Below are 13,644 nucleotides of genomic sequence, written 5' to 3'. Positions count from 1 at the left end.
TCATGTTTTATGACTTTTGATGAGATGAGTGATAATGCAAGAGCAACCACACATCATGTCTTTGTACTTGAACAGTGCTTCCACCAGATAAATGTATGAATTGCTGAAACACACCTATGCAAGTCATCTTTCTAAATATTCTAGTTTCTTTGAAGTCTGAATTTGGACTTTGTTGATTTTCATCAGTGTAGCACCATAAATCACAGAAAAAACAATTGGTGCTACTTTTTGGAGCATTGTGATGGCTAAGAAGAGAAACACATTAATTTTTTCTAATTATTTTCTCTCAGGAGTGTAGCAGCAATTTGTTAGTCGGGCAGGCAGTAGCAGTCAAAAGATGGACTACTGAATGTGGCTACATCTATCATTCCTAAGATGACCATGACATAGCCACCATTATTAACCAGCAACCTCAGGAGTAGCCTAAAATTAACAGTCCCATACAGCCGCCATCATTAAGACAATAAGAAAACCTTCCATTATTGTCTGTTTTTTTTCTTCTATCTGAGAGGCCTTATTAACTAATTAACTGTAGAGAGTGGGTACTGTTAGCATTCCCAAGGCCTATGGTATTGACCCGTAATTCCAGTAGGTGTCTAGCCAGTCCCTCACTGGACCCTCACTGGCTCTTCCTGCAATTGGGTCTGTTGCGCCGGCTGTGTCCTTGTGTGCGGTGGGCGTGCAGCAGTGGCATGTGGAGCAGGCAGCAGGAAGCGAGCCTCCCTGTCTCCCCAGACTGAACAGTGAATGAGGATAAGTGAGGAGCGCCAGTCAATGAATCAAGCAGCAGGAAGGGAGCAGCCAGGGGGGGGGAGTGTGACGTCCCCACGGGAGAGGCCTCGCATTAGGAACTTCCTCGTCTGTGTGTTTCTGGCACAGGTTAAATGGATCGCTCCCATTAGCGCGCTGAGAGGACAGCTCCATTATATGAAGGAGACTGTAACTTTGAATGTCACGGTGCAACAACCCCAGAGCACGCCTCGTCTACCAGGGAGGCAGGGTGACAATAACCATCCATGATAATCATTCCCTGTCAGGCTTTAAGGAACCTGAAATTATGACGTACAGCCTGCCGTACGCCTCAGACTTCATTACAGTGCTGTCACTTTGAGTCGCTTGCGATGGCACCGTGCTCCACAGCCGGCTGCAGCACTGTGGCTGCCAAACCCCAGATTCACTCTCCTCCTGTCTAAGTGGCATGTTTACAGGATGTGTGCCCCCCTACAGATAGATGTGGTGGTGGTTAACCTCCAGTCACCTGCACGGTATCTCTCTTTCTCTATAGCATAGGCGATGTCTTACAAGAACTTGTGCTGAATTGTTTACCGATGTAAGGGAAAATATGACAGATCAAAGGCCACACCGTGACAACTGCCCCTCTTTCCATTGTGACGAATGGTAATATAGAAATTAGATTTCAGACGCAAATACATACAGACAATCGACTTATCTTTTAACTTGAATTTCTATTTAATGCCCACAAAGCATAGATGCTTATTAAAGGCGATCCTCAAGTTGTAGGCATGTTTATAACAGCCTGTTTGTCAGCCAAGGAGAGCTTCACCTCCAGACTGACCTCTGAACCTGCCATCCAGTGGAGAAGACAGGAGCTGGCAGGCATTGCCAATGTCAGTGCCCAGAGCTAACTCCTTCTTTCTCCCCGCCTGACTCATTCATTGGCTTTGTGGCCCCTTCTCCTTACCACCCCCAATCACAGGGCTCTGAATGACACATAGAGGAGGAAGTGGGCCCCCTAACCGCCCGTCCTGCTTCTTCTAACATGTATAGCAACAGGCCAGATGAGCCTTTGCTAAAATACAGTAACGGTTTTCTCTCTGCGTTTTACAACACATTAGAGAAGAGCATAGTGTTGTTATCATGAGGTGTGTGGGATTTGGTGGGTGCAAGGTGGGCAGTAGCTTATCACACACACGCAGATTCAACAGAGGCCAGCTCCCGTGTTAGCTGTTTCAGGGTTTATTTTTACTTATGTTACACATTTTTATCTTTTCATCTGGTTTTATTGATGAAGTTAATAAACCTGCTAAAGAAATTCTGTGGAGTTTTTGACCACTACCGGGACTGTAGAGAAATGATCTGTTCCCTGTAGAACTTGCATGAAGACACACATGCACACCAAAAGCTGCAGCGGTTAGTAGTTTGTCAGCTGGTGCCAGAAAAACGCCAAAGCAGGTAGTGAAGTGGATAAACAAAAAGAGGAGGAAGGCGACCATCGGACAAGTTTCACAATGCAAGTTTTGAAAGAAATTTCAAGTTTTTATGAAGCAGTAAATGCATTCAACTTGCTTTTTTTTGGCCCCAGGGATGCACACAATATTTTGTCGCGAGAAACTTCTAAAGTCCAGTAAACAAAACTGTTTGTTTATGCTGAAAATTCCCCAGGGTACTTATTACAATAAATACCCCTCTTTACATAGACTTGACTTCATGAAGCATTTAGATTTAATACATTTGCTTCTGTGGGACAATAGACATTTACTTAGTATCAGAATCACTTGATACTGAGTTCATGGGTGCCTTCAGTGTATTAATTAGGAAATGAAGTGATTAAAGAACAATCATTAGTCATCCCTGCATCTCGAAACCTTCAGGTTTAGAGACATAAGTCAGCTTGTCAACATTATCAGTGTGGTCTGTGTGGCTAACGCTGGGCGAAAGCACACACATATCGTATTCACACTGTATCTTTCACTTCCTCTGTCATAAACACTTCGCAAAGTAAAGGGTTGTTTATAACATAAGACCTCTGATCAGGCGGGGGCACATTTGCTAACACTTGAGAAAATGACACCCCCATGCAACCGGCAATAAATTTGAATTTTGTATTCACCTTCTGTATGTTAAATGCATTTTACAGGAAGTAAATTATCCCTGGATTAAATCACTCCCTTTCACATCACTTGTCTAATGGACCAGAAGTAGTCTGAGGATGTCTGTTCTGTGTGTCTGCAATTGTATAGTAAGGTCTGACTATAAGCCAGGAAAAAAAGCTGCCTATTTGCTATTTCCTGCGAATACAGTTTCCACTGAGCCACCAGCTATGTTCCTTACATGGTCTAAGAAATTGTCTTACCAAAACGGAGAGTCGGTTAACTGCTTAATACGGCCTTTTACAGCTGCCTCGTGTTGCAGCACCTTGACACTGCTGGTCTTTAATGGGCCATCAGCTCTTGCTGGCTTTCATGCCATTTGATTGAAGTGTAGAATTAAGACCGGATTACTGTTTATTTTCTCCTCGCGTAGTTTCACAGTTGGACAGAACAGAAGCTTTTAGCCCTGAGCACTAAAACAATGCTAGAGCTTCATCACAGACTGCTGGCCCCGAGGTGACTGCTTTCCTTCTTTCTGCTCAGTGGAGTTGTTATTAGTTATGTGTTTCTCTGTTTATGTCTATAGGAGACTGAAGGGCTTATTTGTTTTCCCCCTCGTTGCTCTTTGACTCGTTTTCCCCTCAAACGTGTCTGAAACATTGTTATCTCTGGCCAGACGCCTTTTTCACAGAGAGTTATTGAATCATGTCAACTCGCCGTCCCCGGAGTTTCAAATGCAAGCTGTAGAAAAATTAGCAATTGCTTCCGCATGACAAGTGGGATCTATTAGTGTACTCTCGTCCTGCAAAGCATGAGCATCCAACGGGCCGCTGGGGACCTCGGCTGGCTGTGCGCTTGTCCGCGTCAGGCTCCCGGGGCATTAGACCAATGGTGCAGACAGGAGAAGCAGCCGGAGCCACGGCAAAAACCGAAGTGGCTCATTCGATGAGTTGACACCTGAAGGGATGAGGACAGGCAGTATGAGCAACGGCTGCGTGGCTCCACCTCCGTCGCAGCCAGGTCTGACTCACACTGGTCAGACTGGCCACTTGTATTAGTAGCAGTTGGTGACTACACACATCACTGCACGTATCTGTTCTGTGGGTTATTAAATCTTTCCCACTATGTTGCAAAAGCGAACATGTTTTCTCTGAGGCCTGTGTAAGCCACAGTGAGTTTTGCAATAAATTCAGCCACATTTTTCTTTTTGGAAAAAGGGGATTGTATCACACATAGAGAGTAGTACTTAAGACCAGCCTTTGCTCTCTGATCAAGTCTAAACAAGAAGCAACTTTTTTTTATCTTTAAATGTTCCACATGTTTAGTCTGAACTTTCTAAAAGCCGTTTTAATATATTTGATCTCAACAGATTATTATTTAAACTGTTTGAGACATTATGCACATATCTTTTAAATGTTAAATAGTTGTCTTTATATTTTGACTTAATTGTTATTGTGCATCTTCACCTGTGTTTAGATTATACTTTAAAATTAAAAAAATTGTACACTGTCTCTTGAAAAAGAGGTCCTGATCTCGAGGAGACTACCTGCTTGAATAAAGGATTAGCTAGCTAACACTGAGGTCAAAGTGCCACCATCTCCCTCCGGACAGGCTTAGTCATGAGCTCAGGCCCAATCAGTGTGGCTACTCAACTCATTAGCATAACAAATGTTGTTGGTTTTTGTTTAAATTTCCATTCACTGCCTGCAGAGAATGGAGTTTCAACCACCTTGTCAGAGATGTTGATGTAGCATGGCCGTAAGTCAGACACCAGCCTACACACAGAATTACCCGGGGCCTGCCACCTCGGTGACCTTGGTCAGTCGCAGTGTGTCGGGACACACGGTTTCCTTCTGCATTGCCGTCATCACTTTCAACCATTTATAACCCCCATATAAATTAGGCTTTGTGCAGATTTTAAATTTGTTTTTTTTATATATTTGTTCATGTTTGTTTGTTCTGTCTTTGCAGGTATCTCAGTTACAAAGAAGACACACACTTGTAAGTACAATTTTTTTTTTATTAATCTGTTTTTTATCCCTACTATGATTTTAAGGCAGTAAAAATTTCATCTAATTCTAAAGCAAATTCTATGTGAAAAAAAAAATCCCTACATCTCATAATCGACACAGTAGAGATGATTAGATCATTGTGTTTGCATCTATGTTGACTCTTTTTTTGTTTTTTCACTGCCTATAAACATGTTATTGCCTTACTAGTACTGTTATGAACCCTCAATTAGATCTGTGCCACCCACTTTCACTATTTTGTATTTCTCCATCTCCATACCGGAGAGAATATGATGATAACCCCAGAGAGGAAATTAAAATGCTATGCAGTCTTATGACTGCTTGATAATCATGCACATTTGAAGCAGGCAGTGTGGTGAAGCACCTCTTTGTTTTCTGCAAGGCCTTGCAGCTGAACAACAAGGATGTGGTGTTGTGTGGTGGTTTGTAACCTCTGAGGCTGCATTAACTACCAGTTTGTATTCTTCAAGTACAGATCATATCAGCACAATTGAAAGATACAGACACAGTATGTGACACATGTCTCACACGTGAGATGCGAGGCTTCTTTGTGCACTACAACAACAGGCTTTTCTTTTCTTTAACCACCGCTGCCTTTTCAATTTCATTCTTCTCATTAAGAATTGATGAACAGTCAAACCTGTAGAAATCAATAATTTCCAAGAGATTTGTACTGTATTTTGACACTTGTGAAGTGCAATCGAAAAGGCATGTAAAAACGCTTTTGTGTAGTGCTCTGCAGTGTGTCGGTGTATGTGTGTACCTTCGTACGTGTGTGTTCGTACCCCACTATGTGAATGGAAGAAACTAGCCCTGAAGGCTATCCTTTCACTCTGATCACTCTGATGAAACTTGTGGAGAGGGAAGGCCAGAGGGCTTTTCTGTAAGAGCGGTCGGAGTGTTTCAGATTGTGAGAGGCTGCATCTCCCCCTGTAAAACACCCCGGCTCTTTCTTACATCAGACAGCAGGGCAAAGGATATGATCTTCAACGCTAGACAGCTCTACCTTACTCAAACAGCCCTGTCAAAACAGCAGCACGATTGTGTGTTAAGCTATTTGCTTGTCTGGAGGGGCTATGGTATTTTTTTTTGATGTGTGTGTGTGTGTGTGTGTGTGTGTGTGAATGTTCGTGTTAGTGTCAGGATATCTTCAAGGTAGAACAGAAACGCTTTGACCCACCATCCACTACCCCACTATCTTAATTAGTGCGGCGCTAAGCACCTCTACACTGGATGGGGGCTCAAATCAAAGAGCATGATTTAGGAGTCTTGGGTTCAAAGCCCTGGGCAGAGACTGGACTACGCTGTCTCATTTCAGTGAGAAATATTCAAATCTTGTCCATGTGAGGAAATCAAAGTAAAGCCCCTTAACAAGTAGTTGATTGCTGTGCCTCACAGACAGGAAGCGGCCGTAGCGCCTCGTCAGAGCTGTGTGCACAAGAAGGAGTTCAAGGGCCAGTTAATGGTCATTGAGAATGTGGAGGGAAGGTCTTTTTCAGAGAAGCTTTACCCCCACAAGCCATGGCTGGTGGGGTAATAATGAGGGAGATGTCACTGCCCTACATGGTTATAGCGGGGCTGTAGATCTATTTCTGTTCTCGGAGTGAAAACATCGGCTTCCCCGCTACTGCCACTCGTAATGTGAGCTTGGCAGTCTTGCTTGTATGTGTGTGCGAGTGTGTGCGTGTGCGAGTGTGTGTGTGTGTGTGTGTGTGTGTGTGTGTGTGTGTGTGTGTGCGAGTGTGTGCGTGTGCGTGTGTGTGTGTGTGTGTGTGTGTGTTTAGGAGGTCTTCCCAGTCCAACCCAGACCACAGGGATGGGCTGTGTCTCAAACTAACTCCCCACTCTGCCTGAGTGATCAAACTGCTGGAAGCTCCCCGCCATGCCAGTCCCCTCATCAATATAAATTACAGGGGCAGCTGTTCACTGGCAGACTCCTCTCCTCTCCTTTCCTTTCCTCTCCTCCTCTGCTTCCCTCTTCCATCTACCCAAATTCACTAATCATTGAGCCATCAGAAGGTGAAGTATTCTAGATGAAAACAGATACTTAAATCATTGTGCCAATGGCTGTGATGTCTTCTCCCCCTTCAGGACTTATGTAGATTTATGTCTGAGGCTGCACCCCGCTCTTCTCTTTATCTGTCCCTGCTTCTTCATTTCCCCAGAAGGGGCAGCCCCACACCAGCAAGTCCTTTTACCACAAGGCTCTAATTCTCAGCAAGAAGTCAGCTGTGGTTTTCCTGTGCGTTTCTCTGGCAGTTTTACGTACACGCAGTGATGTAGACTTTTAGAAGCAGTTGATTTATCTCTCAAACTGCCCGTGTCAAGAAGAGGTGACAGTAAAAGATCAAGCATTTAAATTTTGTATATATATATATATATTTCTTTTTGTCCTACTTTGATGGTGGACACCAGATATGCTCTATCACCTTCTTCTACCTCAGCAGGGCTGGGTTTCTGTGAGATGGGTTTCTGTTTGGACCTGTTGAGAGAGTTGGTGTGGAGTGGAGGCTCAGATGCAGCAGCTGATTACGCTGAGATTAGACGTCTCACCTCTAATCTGCCATCAGCAGTCTGGGACTCTGTCTCAGCTCGAATAGCAGAGAGCGAGCTAGCACATACACACACAGGTCATGTAGCCAGGATGCTCTTCCTCGAACAGAGGAGATCTCCTGATTACCTAGAGCTAATCCTCTCTCTCTGTTGCAGCTGTAGCTGCACAATATACTGATTGTCTGCTGACTGTTTAGACCATAATATAGAACAAGACAAAGATCTGCATATACACTTTAAGTTGCATGTTTACAGTTTCCTTTATCAAAGAGTAGACAAAGCTTATTGGATAAAATCAAAATCTGCTAATATGTCCAAATAACAGAAGCACCACATAATAATAAAATAAAAATCCAATACAGCAACTGGAAGTGAATTTGCCCCTTTTTGATAATTTCAATAAAAGATGGAAAATATCAGCATCACAATTCACTATACGCAAATATTTAAGTACTGTAGTTTTCTCTGTAAATGTACAATAATTAACTGGCAGCAGCTTTGTCTGCAAAGTACTGTATTTTTTACAGTTTCGGAATTTTAGAAATACAGTGAACGTATTATTACAAATAAATATACAGTTTTTGTTCTTCTTCAAACACAATACTGGTCATAGTTTTTGTCATTAAATTATTGAATTTTTACACGACGTAAATTGTATTTGAATTCATGCCATTTTAGTGTATTTGATTTAGTTGTATTTCAAACATTTGCATTATTTTCCCAATCCCCTGTATTAATGTGCAGTATGTGGAGTGTGAGTCTGGGTTTAGATTGGGAATAGAGTGGCCAGAGGGAGGCAGTAGTACAAATGATACTGCGGGAAAAGAGAAAAGGAGACAGATGAAGTTTCCTCTCTTCAGTCTACAGATACACTTTAGAGAGCTCCAGTTTTTTTTTGTTTTTTTTTCATCCTATATTTATCTCCATTGTGGTGACAGACTTCTTACACTGATTGAGAAACATGGCCTTGCTCCTGCATCTTCATTTATTTGCCAGCCGCTTGTATTGAGTTTCTCACGTCAGCGATGTGCGCTCACATACTAATAGTACAGCCAATCTGTTTTAAAGGAGCCAGATGATAGATTCTTCCGTACTGCCTTAGAAAAAAACACAGAGTTCAGAATTACAGTGAAATTATATCACTCATTAAGGCTCACTCAAAGTTATAAAGCCGGAGTTTTGTAGACTTCATGCCTTTGTGCGTTTGATTTTTTTTTTTTTTTCTTTGCAGAACACTGATAAAAGTATTCTGGTACATGTTTTTGAAAATATGCTAACAGCCTTATTAATCCCAATAATGCTCTCTGTGTTCACATAGCACAATGACAGATTTTACCCTTGAAGAGCATCTGCTTTGCCACAAAATGACATGGCAGATCCTGCTTGGATGTCTGGGCAGTACAATGTTGTGCACTGGCTCTGTGAGTGGAGGTATTTTCAGTTAATCAAACATGAGATTTATGGTCCTTAATAGTGCTGTACATTGCCAATTTAGGAGAATAATATGTCCCAGTTGCTGTCTAATTTTGCTTGGCAACAGGCGCACTCCTGTGGAATCGCCCGGGGCAGTGTGAGTTGTCTCTGCATAGCTCAGTGTTCCATGCTCAGTGGTTGTTTGAAGGTATTTCATCACATTGTTGCCTTGATTCAGCTCCGTGGGGATTTGTTAGTTGCACTCATGTGGGAAGTGCATCCAGTACATTGTTAAGCTAGGGCTGATAATGAAGATCAGCCAGCCAGAGTCCCCTGAGCTACACGGAGAGAGATAGTCTAGTGAGACGCACAGCACAGACATAGTGGAGCAGCACGAGCACACACACACACACAAAGGAATCATCAGCACAAAACCTACAACACTGAATTGTGCTGTAGTGTATTAAACAACACAATGCAGTACTGTGCAGTAGATTATTATCAAATACATTATACTCTGTTGTTCTTACTAAACATTATTCAAATTTTTTTTAAACTGCCATTATGATGTTTAAACTTTAGTTGAGCAACATCACCATCATTTTAATGTTTTTATTGCAACTGAAAATGACAATGCAGGGCCCCGCTACAAACAGCTTCTCTTTCTGTGGCAAGTTATTTGATTCTCAGCATGGTACTAGGACTGGTTGTTTCCTCTTCTCCCACAGCAACATTGAATGCTTAAATTGACACAATCTTTTTCTCCCTCTGTACTGTAGGTTATGTTTCATCTTACTCTATTTGTTTGTTCCACAAAAGGAGTATTTTCTTTTTGGACATTTTGGTTTAATCTATAATAGATGGCTATTTTTTTCTGAAATAGGTCAGTGTAATCACAACAGTGAGGGATGGACAGTCACTGTAAAAGGGAAATCAATAGAGCTATCTATTTGTCGTAAACCAGGCCAACATGATTTTTCTCTATTTTTCCTCTCCTGCCATGTCTTTTCCGCTCCAACTCAATATGGCAGGTCCTCATTTTTCAGCAAAAGCATTATGTCTGCCATTTTGTAAATTGCAAATGGCCTTTGTACATGCACTTTCTTTGCATAAGTTTCTGTGGGTAAAGACTCTTTATATCACCTCCGAGGGGCCCATTTTTTTTGTTGTTTTTTTTTTATAAGGTGGGGGTGGGGGGGCGGGGTGCAAGACAGGTTTTTGTGGGGCTGTGGGTGCTCTGCTTTTGTTTGCTCTTAATCTGGTTCTTCTCTTGGTACCGGCTCTTTCAGAGAATTTGAGCTGGAGTGAAGAGAGACCTCGTCTTCTTTTCCTCACCCTTTCCCTTTTGTCTTCCGCAAAACTGAAAGGCCCTGTCTTGAAGTGTTGTCAGACCAGAAAACAAGAGTAAGTGACATGTGACAAGGACACAATGCTTGGATGGGCCAGCCAAAGTAAGTGGCCCCATCTGCTGTGGGCGATTTTTCTTATGCCGGCTGTCTGCCGCCTCAGGTGAAAGGGGCCAGGGAGCGAGGGCTGTGCTGAGATGGTGGCTTCTGCCAGGCAAAGCAGTTGGCATGGCTGGAAGGGCACGGCTGGCCTCACGCTCACTGTGGCACACAGTCGCACAAGCGCAGGTTATCCGTCTCTCATCAGGTTTCGGATGCCTCATCATTTTCCCATGGTGTGCACACATTCGGCGCAGGACAAGAGTGTCAGCATGTAATGAAAGGTTTGATTCATGGAGGGCGACAGAGGCGGAGGTCATGGAGCTCCTCCAGATATGATCCTGACTGATGCTGATGGGGAAGCTTTTAAGATCGGGTCCATAATTTTATGTCCTTGTGCCATCATCAGGTTCCTCTGAGGTTGTCCTTACAGCGGTGTCTTTCAGATACTGACGGGCTTTTGAGGCAAAATGAAGTGGAAAAATGAAATGAAATAAATCTATTGTCAAAAACATTACGTTATGGATTTTAAGGATCTGTATATATGCATTAATCAAGGCAGATCAAATTAACAGATATAATTGAATTGCTGAAATGTTGTTGACTAAATGAATAGGATGTCCCCAGTAATATAGTTCTTTTGAAATGCTTTACGGTGTAAGCACCATTTTAAGATCAATGATAATCTGCACTGTGCATCAAAGCAAAAAAAATATGTTGGGACAAAACACAACAAACTGCATACCGATCAAATGTGTACTGAACCTGAATTAGATAATTCGAAGTGAGGATCATAACTTTCCGACAAATAATGTCATTCTGTTCAGAAAGCAGAAAAATAAGTTACATACACAGAGAAGAAAGCAGACGTGCTCACAAAAGCTTTCGGTGATATTATACATTGACATTTGTGCTGATCGCATTGTGCCCATTTTGTTGAATCTGCTTTATTAGAGAAATGCTCTTTTTTCCGCGTTGCTATTAATTTGTGTTTCCGTGGGTGTGCAGTGTGAGAACACAGGGATGCGGTTAACCCATTGTGAAGTTAGCCGTCATCATTAAGATTCTGCAGATAACAGGCATGCGGATTTCTACTGCTCAGCATTATAGGATCCCAGACATCAAAGGCAGGTTTTCCTTCTACTGTGTCTGGTGCACCGTGAAAAGAGAGAAGAAAAAAAAAAAAAAAAAAACAGGTAAAGAGATATGGAGGCAGGAAAATAAAGCAGATTGAGTGAAGAGAAGAGAGCTTGTATACTGTGCGTGTAGTACGCAGGAGTCAGTTGACACAATGCTCTATAATATGTTTGATGCCACTGTGGGTCCCTGCTGCATAGTTAGCTCCTCGCTAAATTGGCGTCCACTCTGATTAAGTGGCACAGCCCTTAATAACACCACGGTTGACGGCAGGTTGGTTCACTTTAAAGATCAAGTTCATTTCTCACTATGGTCGTTAAAGTGCAGGCCTGCGTAACTCAAAACAATTCATTTATGTTTTTTTTCTTTTATAATTATTTTTACCGACTCTATTTTTCCTCTCTTTTACCCATAACACTGTTGCCGGCTTACACTTTCATGTAGCCTCCTTTCATACCTAATCGATATAAAAGTACTGTCAATAATGTTTTTCTTTGCACAAATCTCATAATACTATTTCCAGTTGTGTTACACAGATATTACAATGAAGTTCCTATTAATTCAGATTACTTTCTCTTTCAGCATGGTGCCATTATGCTTGTGCCATTACATCAGAGTGAGCTGTTCTACAGTGAGAGTATTGAATGTACAACAGCGCGCAAAATATGCTGTTCTCCAGTATTGTGCTGGATTACAGAATCAAGGTCGACTCACAAGACACAGAGCAGCATTATCCCTTAATCCTGTGTTTTGGTTTCAAATAGCCTTTTTACACCTAATCTTCACAAGTAAAATGACAAACATGAATACTGAGGTAGGTATTTAAATGTGCATTACCTGCAATGTTAAGGTCAAAGGCTTATGCTGACTTAAAGTGGCTCTATATTTTGTGAAAGAACAGACAATCATGTGTTATGTTGTTGCGGCTCTATTACAGAAGACTACGGAGTCATGTGATGAAATTCCCTCCGGCGGTTTCAGATGGATAAGTCTGGGAACTTTTCATCCAAACTATATTTTGTCATATTTTGTTTGTTTTTCCACTTGTTTTTTCCTTTGTATTCTGTGTAAAATTCTGAATGAAGATACTGTTTACCCCTCACATTAACCTCTCACCAAGTTTTGTTTGGCCTGCTGTACTTGGGCACTCGGAGGACAAGCTTCACTGAGTCAACAGATATAGCAAGTACACCGTTTACACTAGCAAGGCAATGTCTCCCCTTGACCAAGCTGGTCTTGGTGTGTCCGTCAGGCTCAGCTGTGGCAGAGCTGGAGGAAACTTAAAGGTGCTGTGAAAGACTAAAAGTGGGCCAGCTGCTGCTGCCTCCTGTTGACCTACCTTGTTCAGAGGGTCCAGGTACAGACTGATGACAGGACTCCTCCTCAGCGGACCACATTACTAATGTGTGAGGGTGCAAGAGGAACACATTCAGTGATGAATCACTCCCCTGCACCCATGGCATCCTCATAAGTCAAGAGTAAAAGTGTTGAGAGTGCGCTCAGTAAAGAGATCCTTCGTCCCGTCCACCATAGAGAAACACCATGCAGGCCCAGTGGAAGAGGGGAAGGGGGAAGGCTAAGTGGTGCACATCACACATAGCCTGAAGATCTCCCTCAATCTTGAGGAAAACACGAGTCCCTCTGGTGGGTCACTTGGTTTTTTTGTTTTTTTTTATAAATCTCATAGAACTTAGGAAAAGTAACTTTCATGCTTGAACAGAGAGCTGCTTTAGAGTAAACTACATCGTGTTGATCTGGAATGCCTCACCGGACCGACTGCATTACCTGAAGTCACAGAGAGAACATTAATTATTTGTTGGTTTCAGCCAAGACTGTTTTTTTTTTTTTTTTTTTTTCTAAGGGTTTCTGCACTGAACAGTCACAGGATCAGGCTCTGCCCGATTATTCACTTTGGTGTTTCAGGCCTGAGAATAATTTAGAAATGGTTCATCCCAAAAGCAGAGAAAATATTGAGTGCGTTTTAAATTTTAGAATATTTCTTTAACTGAAAACAACTTTTTTGATGCAAATTTTGTACACCAGCTTGTTTCTCTGTTGTCTTCTTTTCTTCTAGCCTTAGGCCAGAAGGTTAAACTATTTTAGTTTACACGCCTACCTCCCCCCAGAGCTGATGTCGGGCCATGCTGATGTTGGGGGAGTGTGTAAGTTTGACGCTAGGTAATACATCACACACTCCAGGGGGTCTCCCTGGTATGCTCCTCAATAATGAAGTTC

The 13,644-nt window shown here is 42.4% G+C and overlaps 1 protein-coding gene across 1 annotated transcript in view; it reads left to right on the top strand.

Moving 5' to 3' along the window:
* Positions 1–13,644, top strand: part of roraa (RAR-related orphan receptor A, paralog a) — a 176,770-nt gene that overhangs the window by 111,996 nt on the left and 51,130 nt on the right. Inside the window, exon 2 of the mRNA XM_069161878.1 lies at positions 4,803–4,832. Within this exon, the coding sequence (XP_069017979.1) occupies positions 4,803–4,832 (30 nt within the window). The remainder of the gene's footprint in view (positions 1–4,802; positions 4,833–13,644) is intronic.

Source organism: Embiotoca jacksoni, unplaced genomic scaffold, assembly GCF_022577435.1.
Source record: "Embiotoca jacksoni isolate LCO1_2020_lvr unplaced genomic scaffold, fEmbJac1.0.p SCAF_3, whole genome shotgun sequence".
Lineage (NCBI taxonomy): Eukaryota > Metazoa > Chordata > Actinopteri > Embiotocidae > Embiotoca > Embiotoca jacksoni.
The sequence above is the reverse complement of the archived record's forward strand: the minus strand, read 5'-3'. Positions and strand labels throughout refer to the sequence as shown.